This window comes from Sparus aurata, chromosome 17 (genome assembly GCF_900880675.1).
Source record: "Sparus aurata chromosome 17, fSpaAur1.1, whole genome shotgun sequence".
In the NCBI taxonomy this organism is placed as follows: domain Eukaryota; kingdom Metazoa; phylum Chordata; class Actinopteri; order Spariformes; family Sparidae; genus Sparus; species Sparus aurata.
The window spans coordinates 4195727-4214814 of record NC_044203.1 but is presented as its reverse complement, the minus strand read 5'-3'; the positions used below and the strand labels follow the sequence as shown (position 1 = coordinate 4214814).

The 19088-nt window shown below is 40.9% G+C and overlaps 1 protein-coding gene across 2 annotated transcripts in view; it reads right to left on the bottom strand.

Moving 5' to 3' along the window:
* The window catches only part of dyrk1b (dual-specificity tyrosine-(Y)-phosphorylation regulated kinase 1B), a 74270-nt gene extending 55692 nt beyond the window's left edge, over window positions 1-18578 (bottom strand). The window contains exons 1-2 of one of the 2 annotated variants that reach the window (XM_030394076.1): window positions 17198-17265; window positions 15807-15925 (exon numbers count right to left, since the gene is read on the bottom strand). In XM_030394076.1, the coding sequence (XP_030249936.1) occupies window positions 15807-15925; window positions 17198-17250 (172 nt within the window). In that variant the 5' untranslated portion in view covers window positions 17251-17265. Of the gene's footprint in view, window positions 1-15806; window positions 15926-17197; window positions 17266-17850 lie in introns of those variants that run through there. The other variant, XM_030394079.1, reaches the window with a different exon arrangement.
* Window positions 18579-19088: the final 510 nt, after the last annotated feature.

Sequence of the window (19088 nt, the reverse complement as noted above, 5' to 3'; positions counted from 1 at the left end):
GATTGGATAGTTTAGTCCCTGGAGGAGCAAAGTCCTTTTCAAAGAAATATATCATTTGAAACAAAAACATGCAAGAACCAAAATCTTCATCCTAAACAGCCACTCCTCACTTGACCCCAATCCAACAACGCGTCCAACACGTCCTACTTTAGCTGCAGTCAAGACTGGTGGTATCCAGCTTGGTAGCAAGTTTTGCTGATTCACTAAAATATTTAAGTAATCAAGTGTCTGCTTCAATTAAATTAATGGGATTTCAACAACATTTTGTAGAGTTTGTGAGGTCATAAACAGGTGACCTTAACAAGAGAATTTAACCCTTTCACTGAGAGTGAATTTGTACAACGATTCATTGCTAAGTTTTACATGTATTTAGTCCGACTACTTTCTGCATTAGAGAACAGAACAAAACACAAATGAATCTGAAAACAGACACCCACAATACCATTCAGTACCAACACATTATAAAAGAACAAAAACTGTGTCTGAGTCCAATAACAAGTCACGTTCATTAAAGCTGAGACCTGGTGCCAACATTAGCTTTATCCCCGTTATAGCAAAATGGTTTAATTGGGTCACTGATCTGCTATTCCGGCTGGTCCATATGAGCCTACACAGCTTTGGTCCAGCTGTAGTCAAGACTGGAATAACACATGTACACACACAGTGCATACATATACAGGCACAGTTGCCAGGCGAGACATAGTCAGGTTCAGTGTAAGACCCAGAAATAGAGTCCCAATAAGGACAGGTGGAGGGGCCATTCACAGCCCCCCCCCCGAATCCAAATTACCACCACACATACTGCGAGAGAAAGACTGACAGACCTGAATGAGACAAATAAAAACAAACAAGCTAAGAGGCTCAACTGGACAGTCAGGGCTGCCACCTATCAGTCACATTTTGCCCCCATCTTTGGAGACATTGCAACGAAACTCTGAACAGCAGCGCAGCTGGCAAATAAAGTTTTTTTTTTTCAAGGTGTACAAGTAAAGCAACACTATTGGCTCACTTTTAAAGTGATCCAGGGCCCGTATTCACAAAGAATCTTAAGGTTAAAAGTAGCTCCTAACAGGCAAATTTAGGAGCAACAAAAAATAATGGGTGTGTCAGTCGTAACTTTAGGACTCCTAATTTTTGAAAATAAGAGTTATTCACAAAACATTTTAAGCCTAAAAGTAGCACCTAAGTCTGGGAGACCTTAGAAGAAGTCCAGAGGACTCCTAACTCGCCAAGACCTGGTTACAGCCGAATGTTTTGGAGACGCTAAATAACAGGGAATGATTAAAACGATGTTGGATGGACTGCGAAGGGATTGAAGTTGTGGTTGAGTTGGTGAGGGACGCAATAACGTCCCCAACCAACCGAAACAATCCAATAACGCCAGAGTTAAAATGTTTAGCAACACTCCGGTGTTTGGCTACATGGAAAACACAGCTATTCGCACGGGACTAGTATTACCTGGGGACCTCAAGTGATTTAGAAATTATCCCACCATGTCCGTGTTTCGTGCGGCGCATTCACACAGGATAAGCGAAGTCTGTGTTTTAACTCGAATTTACTGACATTATCCCCCGGGTCGATTGCACCGGAGCCCTTACTGGAGCAGCACAACGGTTAGATATGGATATTTTTAATATAATAACTGGTGAGCCTGTTGAAAGATGGAAAAATGTTCCTTACCGCATGCTGCCATGCATGTAATCCATCTAATCATCGTTCGAGATTTCGCTCTTCTGATGAGCCTCCTGAATTTGCACCCAAAATGCTGTCAAAACTTTCATTTATAATTCCAAACGCAGCCTCCATAATTCTCGACCAGGAAAAAGGCAGTGGAAAACACAAAAAACCTTAAGAAAAACAAAAAACGACCCCAAATCACAGAAAAGCCGATTCGCACCGGACTAATATTATCAAATGACCTCTGTGTTTGTCGAAATATAGTAGGTAATTTGCGGTGGAATTTTTACTTTACAAATTACGGACATAGCAGATTTGCACGGGATTAAGATCACAGACGACACTTAATTCTCCTCATAAATACATTTCTTTATCCAATATTTTTTTCATAGGCTTTGCCATAGGCTTGTATGCAACTTCCTTATTTTCACTTCATGCATTTTGTAGCCTAAATGACTTTTCAATGGGCTGCCCTGTCACTCAACAACCAATCATCGTTGTCACCGCTCTAAGTGCGTCCTTATAAAATGACGTCATCCGTAGCAACAGAGAGTTATTTCTAGTTCAGGAGTTCACTGTTTTCATAACTAAAAGTAGGTTGCAGCGGTTTTGTGAATTACTTTTAAGAAACGACTCCTACATAAAACCTTTTAGTCCGATTTAGGAGTACTCCTAACGTTAAGATAAAAGTCTTTGTGAATACGGGCCCTGGTCTTCAAATACAGACACTGGCATAGCTCTACAGCAGAAATGGCCTACGTAACACAATATCAAATTATATCTTGTTTGGAAATATATTCATACACAAATTGCTCAAAATTGGGGTCACTTTCATAATGTCCATTTTGTCCTTCAAACTTTGCTTTCATCAAAGAATTCTCCAGGTCTTTAGCATCCTAGCTGTCAGTTTTTTGAGGTTATCTTAAGAAATGCCACTCCATGTTCTGAAGCACCTTCCACAGGTGGGATTGGCTTGAAGGCCACTGCTAACATACCATATAGTAGAGTTGCTACCACAGCAGCTCAATAGATCTGGTGACTGCTGTGGCTGTGTTTATGAAGAAAAATCCATTCTTATCATGAAATAGCAATATTTAAGCATTCTCAGTTACAACCAGGGTTGGGTATCGAACTCAGTACTTTTAAGAATCCCAACCGAATTACGCCGGTACTACTGAGTAACATTTCGCATTAAATAACTCTGTCTCAAACTTTTGGACTGGGAGCGCATCTTTACAGTAATGTTATAGAAGGACAGACAGAGCCACTGATTCATTACCAACATGTTGTTTAGATTGCTAAAAAGCTAGTAAAATGGACATTATTTGATTCCTGAATCACAACAAGAGCACAACACATGAACACATAATGGGAATGTACTGATGGAGGGTAGCATTGCAACATTGATAAAATTATATAAGAATGGTTAATGTTCTTATAAGAATAGTGGGGCGTTGCGAATGGCCCCTCCACCTGCTGTTTCTGAACATAGCATAAGAGAATCTGAAATGGACAAGATTCAACATTTCACTCAAATTGTTATGCTGATAGTAGCATTTGTAACAAAGAAAAAGTTTTACATTGGAAAAAAATGGAAACTAGAAGTAAATTTGGTTAGTGGTCTCCAACTTTCAAGACAACATTGAAAATTGCGGAATATCACAAAATAAAATAAACTCAAATATTTATGTTGTCTGTGATGATCAAATTTCATTTTATTAAAGCAATGGATCTAAACGCTAAAAAAGAAAACCACATATTCCATGATAAATCATCTGCTCCACCTTCCTTAATATATACGTGTTTGTTACTCTACCCAAGAGACCCCCTTTTCCCCCAACGAGAGGAGCAGGGAGTGACTCAGTCCCTTATCAAAGGTGAGAGGTGCCCCATGACCAGATAATCACAGTTCATGCAGCATACAGAGGACACATCATGCCCAAGAGACAGTCTTTATCAAATGGATCTGCCGCTGTGCATTCAACCTGCACTGGACCCGTTCAAAGGAGTCAGCTGTCAGTATCCATTCTGCAGTTCCATTATGTAACAGATAAAAAGCAGTACTGGAGACTGACACAGGACATACAAAGTTTTTCTTTCACATTGCAAGCTGCCTCCTCAAGTGGATAGTTTGCTTCAGTTCTGCAGCAGGACTTGGTCAGCTGGTCTGGAGTTTGCTGCTCCACTAACTATTCGAGTGACTGCGCATAAAGTTGAGTTTTATCTTTTTCGTTCCGTTATCTTCACATTATTAACCCCTCATTTTATTGACCTATTGTCACTGCAATCCACTGGTGGAAACTATGACATTTATTTCACAGCAGTAATAGTTACATGATGACGCTCACCAGGGGTCTGTCTGACCCTCGCATCTGATACTTGGCTTCAGTGGGACACTTGAAAAACGTCCTTACCAGGAGTCTAATAATGGTCCAATACATACAATGAAACCAATAAACACAGTTTTCACATTATTTAGGTACAGTCTTTTTCCCCCTTCTGTCCCACACCCCCAATTTATCTGGTTTTGCATTGTTTTGAATTGTGAATTAAAGCCTGAAATTTTGAGGAGATTCAATGATTACAGACAGGCGAGAAGCAGAGAAGGAAAGAGACTGTTTATTGCAGCCTCAATCAGCAGCTCAGGGGCCACCGTGTGTGTGTCACCTTCAACCCATCTGAGTGTTACACTGAGCAGGGTTCAAACTTACAACCTTTGGATCTAAAAGGGGATTTGTATCCCCAGAGAAAATGACATACTGACTACACTACTGTGGAGACACGGATTTCTACACAACTTCTACAAAGTGAGGCAATGACATCACTGGTGCCAGACTGGGCTTTTTGGTCAATTTTAACTTAAACCCACTAAACCAGTTAACTTGTTGGTGAGAAAAGTCTACAGGTACATAAATAAATCAAACATCATTCTGCTGTTTTCTTCTGATGGTCCAGTTCACCTAGCAATGAGAATTTAAAAAAATGTCCATGCATTTGAATTGCAGCAAGATATTGAATATCACTACAGACTCGCTGATCTGAACACGATTGGAAACACTTGATATCTTCCATCCGGAGAATGTCTGTGTCAACACTGGTAGCACTTGAATGATGACTAGAATGTTATACATATCAAAAATATGCAGTGACTTGTTATCCGTTGCCCTGGTAACCCAGAAAATGGAGAAGAATTTTGTTCTGGATGTGTTGGTGTCTCGGTGCTTCTGAGTGCACCGCCACTCTTTTAGAACCATGTGGACACGGGCACTTATACTGTTGCAGAGCACACATTAAACACCTAAAAACATCAAACTAAGCATGTTTCAGGTTATTTGAAAACATTATGAAGTTTGATCACACACTTGATTGTCATTTGGCCATGACTGTAAGTTAACTATATGTTTCACACTCTCTGCTAAGTGAGGGCAGACTGTTCCACATGAGCTGCTCTCACTGGAAAAGCTGAACATCCAAAAGCAGTGCTCCTTGCTGTTATTCTTCAACCCCCTCTCGCCACATGTAGTCATCAGTTGTTTTCTGTTTTATAGAAGCACGAAGAGGAATAGGAGCCAGGCCAACTTTACATTTGTAACCATCTTAACTTGTTTTTTAACGGTAACATTAGAATCAATTGTTGAAATAAAGTCCCACTCTCAGCATTTCCCCAGCAACATAAATGTACTCAAATCATCTGTTGACCTCTTGGTGAGAAACATTCACATTGCTTTCTTCACGAAGACAGAAAGTTATTTAGCCATTGTGTGACACAGGCCATCACTGCTGTGACTTGACATGCACCTTGCAGTTTGGTCAAACCCAGTGGATCCATCGAGTCACACCTCGTCTTAATTTTTACTCAGATTAATTTCCCTCACCGTTCCTTTCATTCTAATATTTTGAAAATACTTACACTTTAGAGTGAACTTTAAAGTTATCGGTGCCTGATTCCAGGATGGTGTGCCATAATTGTTAATATACATATATAATATCATCCATATATTAATTGATAATAACTAAACCTCCCCTACCGGTGTACCCACCACATGTACATAAATGACAGTAATGTCTGCTCACATTCTTAGCTGCATTGCATATAGCAAGTGTCAAAAGCTTTTATTAGATCTATGAATGTGGCCCCTTAACTAATTTAGATTCCATATTGTCCAAGAGAGAGCAGTTAGCAGTTTCTGTTGAATGGTTCCATCTAAACTCCACAGTGCATGGGATGCAGTCAGAGCGGGCTGTTGTTACGATGACTGTTCAGTTGTTCTGCTACATATTTTTCAATTACCTTTGACACAGTCGGTACCATGTTAATTACCCTGTATTTGCATCTGAGGGAACGCCTGTTTTGTAGGTCTGTGTTTTTATAACTGTCTTCCATGCTCTTGGATAGACCTCGTCATTAATGGATCGATTGATAGCATTTGTTACCAGACAGACACCAATTTAATTTTTAAAGGAATGATGTGTCTGCTCCATACTTGTCTTTAAATTTGGAATTCTTTAGGCAGTTCATTTTCTTCCTTCCTTTGTTTCACTAGATAACACTAGATTGTTGGAGGGGCTCTGTATCTGTGTCCATATAGACCTCATAACATATACATTCAAAGTTGCTTTCTGGACTTCATACTGTGTTATACTGCCAGTCACATAGATTTCAAGGCACATTTACATTTTAATGTACATTTAGGGCATTTCTGGTACTGCCATCGCTGAGAACAAACAAAGGTTGGTCAGTGAAGTCACGACTCTTCTCTGTTCTGGGGCCTCAGTGGTGGAACGAACTCCTGACCAATGTCAGGACCCAAACCAGTTTTGAAATTGCAATATTTTTAATTTAAACCCAACACTCATAGAGAACCTGATAATGTTAATGAAAAACAGAGTTGTTACCCCACTGTGTAATGATAATATTTGTGCTAAACCCTCCAAACAATGCATTTCACATGACGGACCCATTTCAAAATTATAGTCAACTTGTGTTTCACCTGTTAGATGTTTTTTTTTAATGTGAAGCTGCAGCAGGAGCAACTGTGTATTTTTTGTGTGTACCTGGTAACAGCAGTGTGGTCATTTATGTCAAAATTACATTCTTTGAACATAATGTCTAATTATGTAATCTTTCTATAAATGCACGGAATCTCTGTCTGTGTGTGTGTGTGTGTGTGTGTGTGTGTGTGTGTGTGTCTGTTGGTCAAATATCTCTGCGGATAAGGATCACACTGACCCGAGACTTTCAACATGGCTGCTGCGTGGTTCAGTGGTGCGCATCTAAGCATTTGTTTGGACTGCAATGATACTGTGAATAAATTATTTCATAAATGCTTTACAAATTCTGCCGAGCATTGTCCACCAGAGCCACCACAGTCACGTGCGCACCAGAGCCAATCACTGCACACCGTGGCCACGTGCGCACCAGAGCCAATCAATGGAGAGCCCACCGCCACCCCTCACCGGTTGTACCTGCAGCGGCGCGAGCTGGAGCGGTATATAGCCGGCGGTTCGCTCCCGTTCTGTGCATCTAAACTGACTGTTGTGGATTAACACCAAATGAGTCCGGACCGAGTCTGTTCCGGTCTGAGGAGATCCGGATCCGCGAGGACAACAAACTGGAATCGGAATCTGTAGATGTTCGTGTGTAGCTAGCCGCTACCTCCCGAGGTAACGGACCGGACGCATCGGCACGTCCGAAACTGGACCTTGGGTAAATAATGTCCGCCACGCTTTTTCGCGATGATTGCCGTCACGTTTGCTTTGTGTCTGGTGCAGAAAGAAACGGTAAAAACGGGCTATTGTCACGAAAGTGTCCAAGCAGCAAGTTTGGTTGTTGAGGAACAGGAAGTTGTGGGAGGAACCTAGGCGGATGATTGACAGGCAACGACGGTCGGACAGCGATATTGAGAGTTGAGAGATTTGTTACATTTAGTGTGTTTGGAGTGTGTAGTTAGTGTGTTATGTAGTGTTTGGTGAGGTGTGTTTAGTGTGTAGTGGAGTCGGTTTTTCGTTTAATGAGTCAGAACAATGAGAAGATGCTGAATGTGGAGCAGGCAGTGCAGCTCTTAAGGAGCACAGGCAGGCCTGAGCATTGCCTGCATTTAAATGTAAATAGTTACACTTAACTTTGTAAATTTTTTAAATGTATGCACAAATTTAGTTAACAACAATTTATATTTGCATTATAAGTAAAAAAAAAAATGGTTGTTGTAAATATGTTTGTGGTTTTCACAGTAAAAAAATCAAACTTTTTCTACTCGGATTTTATGTTTTTTTGTGATTTTAGGTCCACTGTGTTAATACAGTATGTCAAAATAAAAAAAAATAACTGTACAGTCACACATGTGAGGTTGTGCTGAAAATAATGACACCAAGTAAATAGTTTTTAAGGTGAAATATAATGGCAAAATCAAAAATAGTCAAAAACAGCTCCTTAACTTCCCACTTTTTTATAGGAATACACTTTTGCTACGGGCACTGCACTAGTTAAGGTAATTGTGGAAGATGGTGGTTGATACAAACCAACAAGGATGAATTATAGTGTTGTTCTGACTCTTGAGCTCCCTTGAGCATTTTACAGTTTGGAGGACTTTCTAAAACATCTATGGACACAGCTGACAAAATGCTCAATAGTGAAAGTGAAAGTGCTCTGCTGTGTTATTCAACTATAATCAACCATGCCTGTAAGGGAAACACTGACAGATGCCTGGGAAATGGTAAATGTTGTGCTGCAGACTTGCCCACTTTTCAAGTCCCACACAGGGTCAAACATAGTCAAAGTTTTACAAGCAGCTGTCATCGACTGGGAGCTCAAAAGGCCAAACTGCGGCATCTCTATTGTTACTGACAAAGTGTCCAGTAGCCTAGAATATCTTAGGCTGGGCAATGTAGTTGTAGCCAGCTCTCAGCTCTGTATCATGCTTGAAGGAAAATTTGGTCAGTCTGTTTGCACTTTGATTTGAGTTGTTCAGATCCTGATATCAGTGTTGGAAATGCCGCTGATACTGCCGAAAATACAGGTCCTGGTATCTAATCATATCACATCCATACAGGGTAAGTAACATATACAGCTGTTACACCCACTGGCATCAGCCGATACCCAAAGCCCAGGTACATCCCTAACTTTGATTATGGTTTGCACTTAAAACATACAACAAAGAAAAATTTAGTGTTTATTTTTGTTATTTTATAGTTTTTACTTTAAACTTTCAATTTGTGGAGTAGAGTTCAGTTAGAAGGACACACACATATTCGATGAGAAGTTAGAAGCTCACACATAGTTGATGCAGTTATAAGCTCTGATCATACAGGAGAGAAGCCAGTCAGTTGAGCTTGTGTCAAAACTTTTTACAGTGCTTACATATGGTACATGTCTTTTACTGCATATGATAATTCCTACTCAGACAGAAAGTAGAACTGAAGTGACATTCAGTACAAAATGACTACTAGTTCAACATTTCAAAATGGACCTGAAGTCTTTTGCATTTTGTGACTATCAGTCAAATTAAAGACTATTTTTCCAGTCATATGTGATCACTTAAGTTTTCCTAAACTAGTGTTAAAGCATCATCTTGTGATCTGAGTGTATCATCAAACCCATAGTTGTAGTGTTGTGTGATGGCATAAGAAGTGATTTGAAACATGTGGCCTGCACAATGTTTGCCTTCTGTCATTAAATAAAATAAATGCTTGCCACCACTGCCTTGTTTAAAGATGAACTTAAATATAAGATAAGCCTGTGCTTGCTGTAAAATGTCTGGGTGCTGCACTACCTTCACGTTTCAGTTCCACTTTTTCATATCATCAACATCATGTGAATCGATTCTGAATCGTTGGGGATAGGAATCAAGATTCTTATGTGAATCTTTCACCCACCCCTACCCTCATCAATATTGTCTCTCTCCAATCCTACAAATGAAGCAATTGTCGAAACGAGCAAACAAATCTGTTTCTGTCATCGTGATGTTGTGACAGCACTCTTGTTGGTATAAGGGAGAAAATACATCTATAAAATTAAAAAATGTTTTAGTTTTTAACTCAAAATCAAAGCTGAAATCCTTGTTGGTATTCACTGGGATGTTTCCTCACAGACACTGGGTGACACTAAAGGGAGAAAATCTGCTGCTAAAGTTATAAGTTAAAATGTGGCTCGGATGAAAAAAAAAATGAGATGCAACATAAACATTGGCAAATCAGACTGGAAACAGCCTGTATTTCATTCTAGGCTTGCAGATGTGCTTGCCCTGCTCAAGCTAGGTAAGTTAGTAATTATTCATTATCAATTAAGTTTCATAAGGATATTAACCAATTAAAAATGTTCTTCCCCTTTGCTGCTCAGAAAAACTAGAAGTAAGGTAACGATGCGTGTGCACAGGCAATACCTATCTGCTGAAACGTGGTGGATATTGACAGGCTTTCATGAGCTTGTGAACACGGAACCAGGCTAACGCAGGAGGTTCAATTACAATCCACATTGGGAAGCTGCATAACAAAGAGAAAGACGAGCTCAGGTGCAGTTACTTTCAGCCGACAAGGTGGCTATATGTCTGTTGGACTGCGTTAACTGCGGAGAGTTAAATCATGAGCAATCTTGCTCACCAAGGCCTTACTAGATATAGCAGACAACTTAGCTTACAGGTTGAACAAGGCTGTGCAGATGAAGGTGTTAGCTGGTCGAGTCACCGCCTGTGTTTGTGACAATGCGAAAACCACTATGGCAGCTAACAACCCCACTCGTGATAACTGCCATTTTCTTCCGTGCATTGTATACACTTTACATATGGCCATTATGATGGATTTGCCAGCTATTTGCATTGGGCTGTTGTTGCAGCTCCAAGGCTGCTGTGGTACTTCAATCATAGCACCACTGCTACCAAAGCACTGGAAAGCAAGCTGTAACAAATGAAACGACCAGCTCACCAGCTTATGCGGCCCTGCAAATAAAGAACAGTCTGCAAGACTTTCGAAAGAATGATCAGCAGCCAGGAGTCACCGCTGTTAACTGATAGTGGATTGTTTAAGGCCAATATAATAACAATAGTAGGGAGTAGGAAAAAACTAAAAGGCGAATGTTATAATATATAATGCTATAATATAATCAACTGATAATGAAGACTAGCACATCCTCCATGCAAAATGGTGACGTACGTACTGGTTGGTGGAGGCTGCGCCACCATCAGTAACTATCGGAGCCAAGTTCAGTCGATAACGTAAGCATTGCCTTCATTTTAACCAACTTCAGAATACGTTAACATTTTAGCTCTGGTTCGGTTTCTGTTCACACTGACACTTTACAAATAAACTAAATTAAAAAGTAAAATAAAGTCATGAGTAAGCATGACGTCATACAGACTGGCAGGTAACTAGTGATTGAACAGTTTTCATGACCCATGCGGTGAAAGCAAAAGTCACAGCAGTGTATGTAGCCCTTCAATGCTTCTGATGTTTTGTGTTCTTTGGTGTCACAAAGAGCTCATGAAGAAATAACTGATATAAATATTATCAGTATGTTTAATTGTCACACTTTTTTGAAATCGCCGGTCACATAGCATATTGGCGTGCCACATCACACACCACAGACATTTCCATTGATGTGGTTGGCCTGATTGCAAAATGACAAGACTTTGGATTAGTAGCACCTGCCGCACTACGCCCTGCTTCGACAGCCATCTTGCTGACTTCCAATAGATATTTTGACTTTATCAGCATTCATGTAAGATTTAATCAAAGAAAGGGTATAAATTTGATACGTACAATCTTTATGATTTGCCAAACCGCATTCATAGCCATTGTAACATATTCTTTAACACTGTTTCAAAAATATCAGGTTTGTTTTTGATTTACTGGGTAAGGCGAAATGAGGATGAGTGCAAAGAGAAGTATAAGATAAAGGAGGGAGATACAGAGGAGACAAGCCCATATTGAGTAAAGAAATTGGGGAGCTGTAGAAGAAAAAAAACTGCTTGGACTGTGAAACAGACTGTGTGGTCAGTTTGCCGTTTTCAGAGCTAGTGTGCCAAGAAAGATCTTGTGATTGACTTTCAAATAATTCCTTGAATGGAACTCAACCAGACCCTCTGTCAGTTCTGTCTCACTATAAAAAACTTAAAGTAAACATTCCAAAAACAAAAGGTTAACAATATAAACTCAGGAAATATCAGGGGACATATTTTACACTTTGTTTTCCTTCATAAACAGGAAAATACAACCATGCACCGTGTGAATTCAAGTTTATCTCTTTTACTGAACTTTGACAAATGTAATTATTAACTCTGTGTAAAACACACTTCAAACACAACACAAACAAAGTTAACGTCTCAACAACAGTCTTGTTTGTCTTTCCACAATTACCAATGGTTTTATAGAAAATAAATCTGAGTATTAAAACATTACAAAGTGAAAACATTCTGGCTCTACATGTGGTTTTCACCCATTGCTTACGCCGGATTCTCTCTCTCCTCTGCTGCTTTAACTATCTTCCTTCCCTGCCTGCCATATCTTCCTGTCCCTGGAATCATAGTCCCCATCAGAGTCAGTGTAGATCACCTCCTTCCTGTATCCCCTCTCTTCAAACTGGCATCTCGGTCTGGGAGGTTGTGTTCAGTCCCGGTCAGGTTTCCAGCCATGTTCACTGGGAGGCTGCTGAGCGCTGTTGCTGCAATGACTTCGCCTGTAATCAGAGTTTGTGGTCGAGGCTTTTTACAAGAAAACACAGTGACTATCTGTAGAGTGCGTTGTTCATTCATTGTTCATGCAAACCAAACTTTTCCTCCTGCTGCAGCTTCACATTAAATGCATTTCACTAGTGAAAAACAAGACGATAGGGTAGTTTATTGAGTTTATTGCTACGTCGGAGTAGTTTTACTGACTCTGTGGGAGTCTGTTAAGAAGAGCTGGTAGATGAAGTGCTGCAGTTGACAGGCTGCACACCTACAACTTCACAATAAGGGGACCAAATCCTTTCAGTTACTAGCCCCATTCACATTGCCCTTCTAGTGCAGGGATCCTGCGCCAATTCACGCATCCTCCTCTGTGTGAAAGTTTTGGATGCAGCTAGGGGTGAAATTTCGCTGCGCCTCTGATGCGCTTCCGGAGTTAGTATCAGAGGCGCAGCATTGGCGAACCAAACCTGAATGAATGGATAAGCCAGTGGCTCGGCACAGGGGTGTGTCAATCTGATAGTGTTCACAGTGTGATCGCTAAACAGATCCTTCCGTCAACAAAATAAAGAGACATGTCCCACAAAGCAATGTTACAGGACCAAACATCAGTAAAGTAGTAACTCTTTGGCAACTTATATGATGAAGAAAATACTGCAGTTATATGTGGAGAAGTGTGTCATTCTGTCCTACCGACTCTTCATCATATTTCTGCCCGAAAAACAGTCTGTCCCCCGCAAATACCATAACTCACCAAGTGTATGTCTCCTTCCACTATTGTGTTGTTGTAGCTACTGTATCAGGGTGATGGTCAGCCCTCCCGACTGGGACTTCAGTGAACTTTCCCCCAGAAAACAGCCTCCCTCTCCGCGAGTGAGAGTCAGACAGTGCCCAGTTTACTGATGGCGATTATGTAATCATGCAATATATAGGGAAAAATGTAACTCACTTTCCAGGATGTTTGGTGGGTCAGGATCTCAATCACAACACATAAAAGCATCCATATGGTTATAAACTGTCCACGGGTTAATGTTTAGATTAACAGGATACTGGGGGAAAGGTGAAAGAAACACGCAGATGTCATCATCATGAGGAGTACTGTCACGCCTCTTTAGGATCCACAGCGCCAGCTTGCTGTGTGAATTAAAGCGTCTTTACGCCAAAGCTGCTTGGTTCTCTGTGAACAAACAACGGCGGAGGATTTTGGCGAACAGCTGCTGCGTCGATAATGCGGTGTCTCTGTGTGAAAAGGGCTAGTGTTACCAGATTCCCGTTGGCTTGGGGTTTTACTCAAAATATTGTTAATAAGTCACTTTTGGTTATCGCTTTGTCAGCATTACCGCACCATTTTCTTGTGACTATTGTCATCAAGTGAAATGTGTCTCCTGCTACTCCATGCTGGGACTCTGCTGCTGGCACTGATGGTGCAAGGAGTAGATGCCTGCAGCTGCACCAGGATCGCCACCTAAAACACATCCACTTGTGATCAAAAATGTTCAGCTTGAGTTACAATGCCATTATTCCAAGTTAAGTCTATGAATGTAGGCAGACAGGAGCATAGAGGAACAAGACCATTGAGAAAGTAGAGAATGAAGAGAAAAATAATTCATAATCATCATGATAGTGTTCCGAATTAGTTTTGAAGTGTATGTGTCAAAGCTGTCACACCCCGTCTGAACTTTTTTCACAGCTGTGCTTTCAGTCAGAATGCACATTGTCTGTATCTTTTGTGACTGCAACTGCAAAACCACTCCAGTGGTAAAAGCAAGCCAGAAATTTACATAACATTGTATGTGTGGGAAGGAGTGTTAACTTATAGTGAGAGAGAACACAGAACGTCTGGCACTGAAAAAGTCACTCCTACATGCTCCACCCCCACTGTGCACCTAGTCTGGGATCTAATTGACAAGATTTGACTAGATATTACAATCTATTTTTGAGTTGATGACGCATATCCTCATACATATTGTGAAATGACATTTGGCAATATTGCAAATTATTATGCCACAATATATTGCTATACCACAATTTACAAGCAATCAGTGATGTTTAACATTAACACTCAATCTTATTTTAAAATAGATTTGATAAACTAAGCGTCATTGTGTGGTTTTTGCTTTGTTATTTCACGTTTCACCTGTCCTTTCAAGAAATATGGTTTCAGCTTATAAGTGTAATCACAGAAATCTTAGCATTTCTACATACGCAGGGTGGTGGTGATGGGTAAGCAGTTGTGGTACACTGACAATGTGAAAGGAACTAATCATCCTTCTGGCCACAAGTGCCTGGAACTAAGCCACAGGTTCAACATGAACCTGCTGAACATCTTTCATGATGAACAGAGCTCAGTACCATAGCAGGTTGTCAGCACAAACCAAATGTTTTCACTATATCATCAGTAGCTGCATTGACACATTTCTGTCTACTAATTAGGACATTGCTCTATACTAGTTTGTCTGATGAACCAAACAAAAAGATTATCAATATGGTTAAGATGCTGTGCAGCTCAATTACATTGCAACTGCCTGAATTACACATCCAATTCCACTGGCACCTTGCACATCTCAAATGTCAGAAGGGAAATTTGTGACTTTGACCACCATGGAAACAGCCTGATGTTAACAACTTAAACCTAGATGTTGTCAGGGGGGTGAAATATAAAGACAATATGAAAACTGAACTGACATCACATTGCAACATCAATGTCATCTCAACAAGCTGTCTTCAACATAGACACTGCCTCAACGGTAAGTCTTCATCTTTCAAAGAATATTCGATTTGAAACGTTCAGACATTTTTGGTGAATAATGGTCTTGCAAGAATTTCACCAATGCTTATGGGGAAATCAGGACAAAGCCCACCCACTTACTGTTAAAGAATAACTGTTTAATATTGATTCAAATGGTTTTCCCTACCATAGTAATGCTAAGGTGTATGACCCAAGCAAACTACCTAAATGCTCTTTTCCAGATCTAATGGATCCAGTACCCAGTGAGCACCAACTGGGATTTAAATATCGGTTTTAATTGAAAACCAGGAGATACTTACATCTCAGAAGCCTTTTTACCATCTTTTCAACCAGCTAAAATGAGTTTATATCATCAACGGGTCACAGAATACATTTGTTTATTAATTATAATGATTGCTTCATGTGTAGGTCGGTGATACTGATTAGCATGAAGTCATTTCTTTATATAAACTACGTTTAACCTATGAGTGGAATATAACTTTGAAGAAATAATTTCAATGTTTTTAAATGTTTCATATGCATTGTCATGAATATGGAACTATACAGGCCATGTGCTGTCAACAAGAGGCTTCAGGACATCGTAATAGGAGCAGTTTTTCAGACATTGATGTAAAATAAGACATTGTATTTAATGCTTTGCATTAAGTGCATGTTCAAAAATCAGAATCATGACTTGTGAAGCAAAATGAGCATGCACAAGGAATTATCATGATGCTTTAAGTTACTTAAGTGTTTGTGGCTGAAGTAGTTTAGCGGGTAGAGTGGCTGTCCATCGGGCAGGGTATGGCAGTTTGGTTCCTGACCCCTGCAGTGACAATCGTGGTCGCCAGAAAGACTCTTTATTCTGTACAATGTGCAAATAAGAGATCATCATTATTGTTCCCATATCCAACCTAAAACCAGTACAGGAAAACTTGGTGAGATATTGCCTAAATGTGATCGTTTAATCAACGTCTTCAAATAATAAGTGAATAACTGTCACCCTGGGACCAATTTGAATTTCAACAGAAACATGTTCACTGAGCAATTAGTTGGCAAGTTTATTGCATTACCAGCCCTAGTTTTCCCAACTGTTAGTTTACATGGTAATAATGGTGTCTGATGATGCAGAATTGCATGTTTTTAAATGAAAAAACTTAACATTTATGGGGGGAGAGGAGAGTCTGTGTTAAGCCTGATCTTTCATAGATGCAAGACATCCACATTAGGTTGAAATATATACAATCATTCTTGACATTTAATACACAAAGGCAACTCTAGGTTGCATAATAATAAGAATCTGAGCGTACCATCCGAAGATTAGGAGTTCTATTATAAAAAGATAGAGAAAAGTTTGAATATGCTAGACATGTGCAGTAAATTGAAATCAAAAGATTTGTGCTTAGCAACGTTATATCACTTATTATGCAAAGATAACTTCGAGATACAAAGTACTATATAAGAATGTGAGGGTATGGATTTGGGCTCAATACATTTCACATTTCTTATATGGCTGGCTGTCCTGGGGTTTAGGTAAACCCTGAACCTCATTTATATCATCTTTACACAGGAGGTTGTATGCAATCATGCATACAAGTGGTTCAAAATTACGATACAAGATATGATTTTAGTAAAATAACTCAAAGAATTAAGTAACGCAGAAGTGGTTGGGAGTAAAGTTCAAATTTGAGACTCAAATATGTTGGCCACAAGAAGACAGTAACCCTATTGTAGAATAGACTGTTTCAGATTACCTCTTCTGTTAAGCAACAGAGCAAGGACTACAGAGACGCATATAGTCGGACAGGGAGATGTCAAGTCATGATTCTTCCAGCTGTGCATCAGCACTGCTCTCATTGTAATCCCGTTCCTTAACTAAAGGCATCCATCTCCCAGTAACTGAGTGCCTGTGTTCCTCTTTTCCAGGGCAGGGTAGGGGCTGATGCAGTAGCTAAACTAGAGGCTAGCATTAGCTGCCATAGCAGATGAAATGCTGCAGATTTACAGAGGACAATCGGGGGTTGCTGGCTGGCTGCTCTGGCAACTAAAGCAACTGCTATCCAACCGACACATTAGCAGATAATGACCTACTGTCTAGCAGAGTATATCAACACGTTTCGATCATGCAGCAACACACCCATTCATCTCCCATGTCTCCCTTCGGTTCGCTCCGCCGGCATCCTCTCCCATTCTATTTGGTGTCGTGCGGTAACTTAAGGCAGGTCGCGACAGCTACCGAAACTTGCCTAGATACACACTAACGCGCGCGCACACACACACACACACAGATCAAATCTATCATTTTTCTCTAAATGGCCAACATAACACCTTTTTACACTCGCCACATAGTTGTTAGAAACGGCTCAGTCACAAGGTAAACTCGAAGGACAAGAGGCTGATAACAGCAGACCTGGAGGACATTGCATGCTACTATAACTGGGTAACGTTGTGAAGTCCATCATCATAATGCATTTATCAGCTACTGTAGATGCGACAGCCAAGCGTAGACTGTTGGTCCATTGTCCAACACCGACGTTTGCCCACCTATTTCATCAATGCCTTCCCAATGCCCTATTAGCCATCTTCACAGCAGTGGCAGAGGAATGGGGACACGAGGCCGGGTGACAGGGGCGAATACCATAGGAAGGGGTAACAATATGCCATCAAGTGCTGTTACCGCTGATTGACTATCAAGCCTTTAACACGCACATACTGGAGACAATCGTCCATTAGCGCTAGGCCCACATAGACACGAATTAAAAAGACAAACGACGACCGGCTATTCCTTACCTCAGGCGGTGTGTCGAACCAAGTTCCGCGTATCAGCCATATTCGGAACCGCTATCGCCCTCCGTCCACACGAACCGAGCCCCCTCCCCCGGGTCAGTCGTCCCTCTTCCACAGCAGAAATCCAAATAATGTGGCGCCGATAAAAATCCCAGTGCGTTTACTTTCCAGTAAGAACAAAAAATGCGTTATTCTCCGGAGCACAGAGAGCAGCTTGTCGATAGGGACTGATTGCCGGCGCAGCAAGGCTAGCCGTGCCTAAGGGGAGGTGGGCAGCCCACCGCCTCAACCACGGACTCCCCGAATTCAGTCTCTCTTCTGTTCGGCAAGCGCAATTTACTTTGTCGAGTTTATGTCAGATACAAAAAAAGAGAAGATGTTACAACTAAAGCGTGGGCCAGTTAGATTAGCAAGCCCGTCAGCTTGCTCAATTAATGTAGAGGCAAGAAGCTAACATTAGTTAGCTAGCTATTAGCTAGCATGCTAACAGCTAGCTGTCTAATAAAACACTGACATTGGAATTTGGAGAAAGACAGTCCGCACACTGCAGGCTGCTTTGCGGGCAAAGGCCAGTCGATGGGCCGCTGGACAATAGAGGCGAACGATATGAAAAATTATATTTTAGCAGGCACAGCTACAGCTAGCTCTATGCTGGCCAGCCCCTCCGTGATGTTAATATCGGTCAAAGGAGAGGGGCTGCATTGAGAGCGCACTCCCGACACCAGGCAAGTACGGCCCAGCGCGCTCCAGAGAAATTTCCCACAAAATGGCTGCCAAAACAAATTCAAAGTGGGCACTCACACTTTACTTCCAAAACACAGTCTTTAAATGGAAATGTGTTGGAGTTATTTCTCATGAGGCAAAATCACAGTACCCGAACGCACCTTGAGGCATTTGTCAGCAGTCGTAAGAGAAAATAGGCAGTTAGTAACGAGCTGACAACGTTAACGCTGAGAAATCTGATTATTTTTTCTGACTTAGAAGCGTTAGATCGACACCTTTGTTCAGTCCCAGAGGTCAGTATCCCGTAAAACAGGGGCCCTACGTCTGAGCTCTAAATGTAGTTTTAACCGATACCAGTATAGCAAATCTGGCCATAATCTCACATGCAGGTCCAGGTGATGGCCCTGGGCTGACGACTGGACCTCCACTGACCTGAGTTAACTGGACCTTCATGGTAAGGGGACAGGAGAGCGGGTCAGTGCTCATTAACCACCAAATGTTCTCCTGAGTGGTTTGTC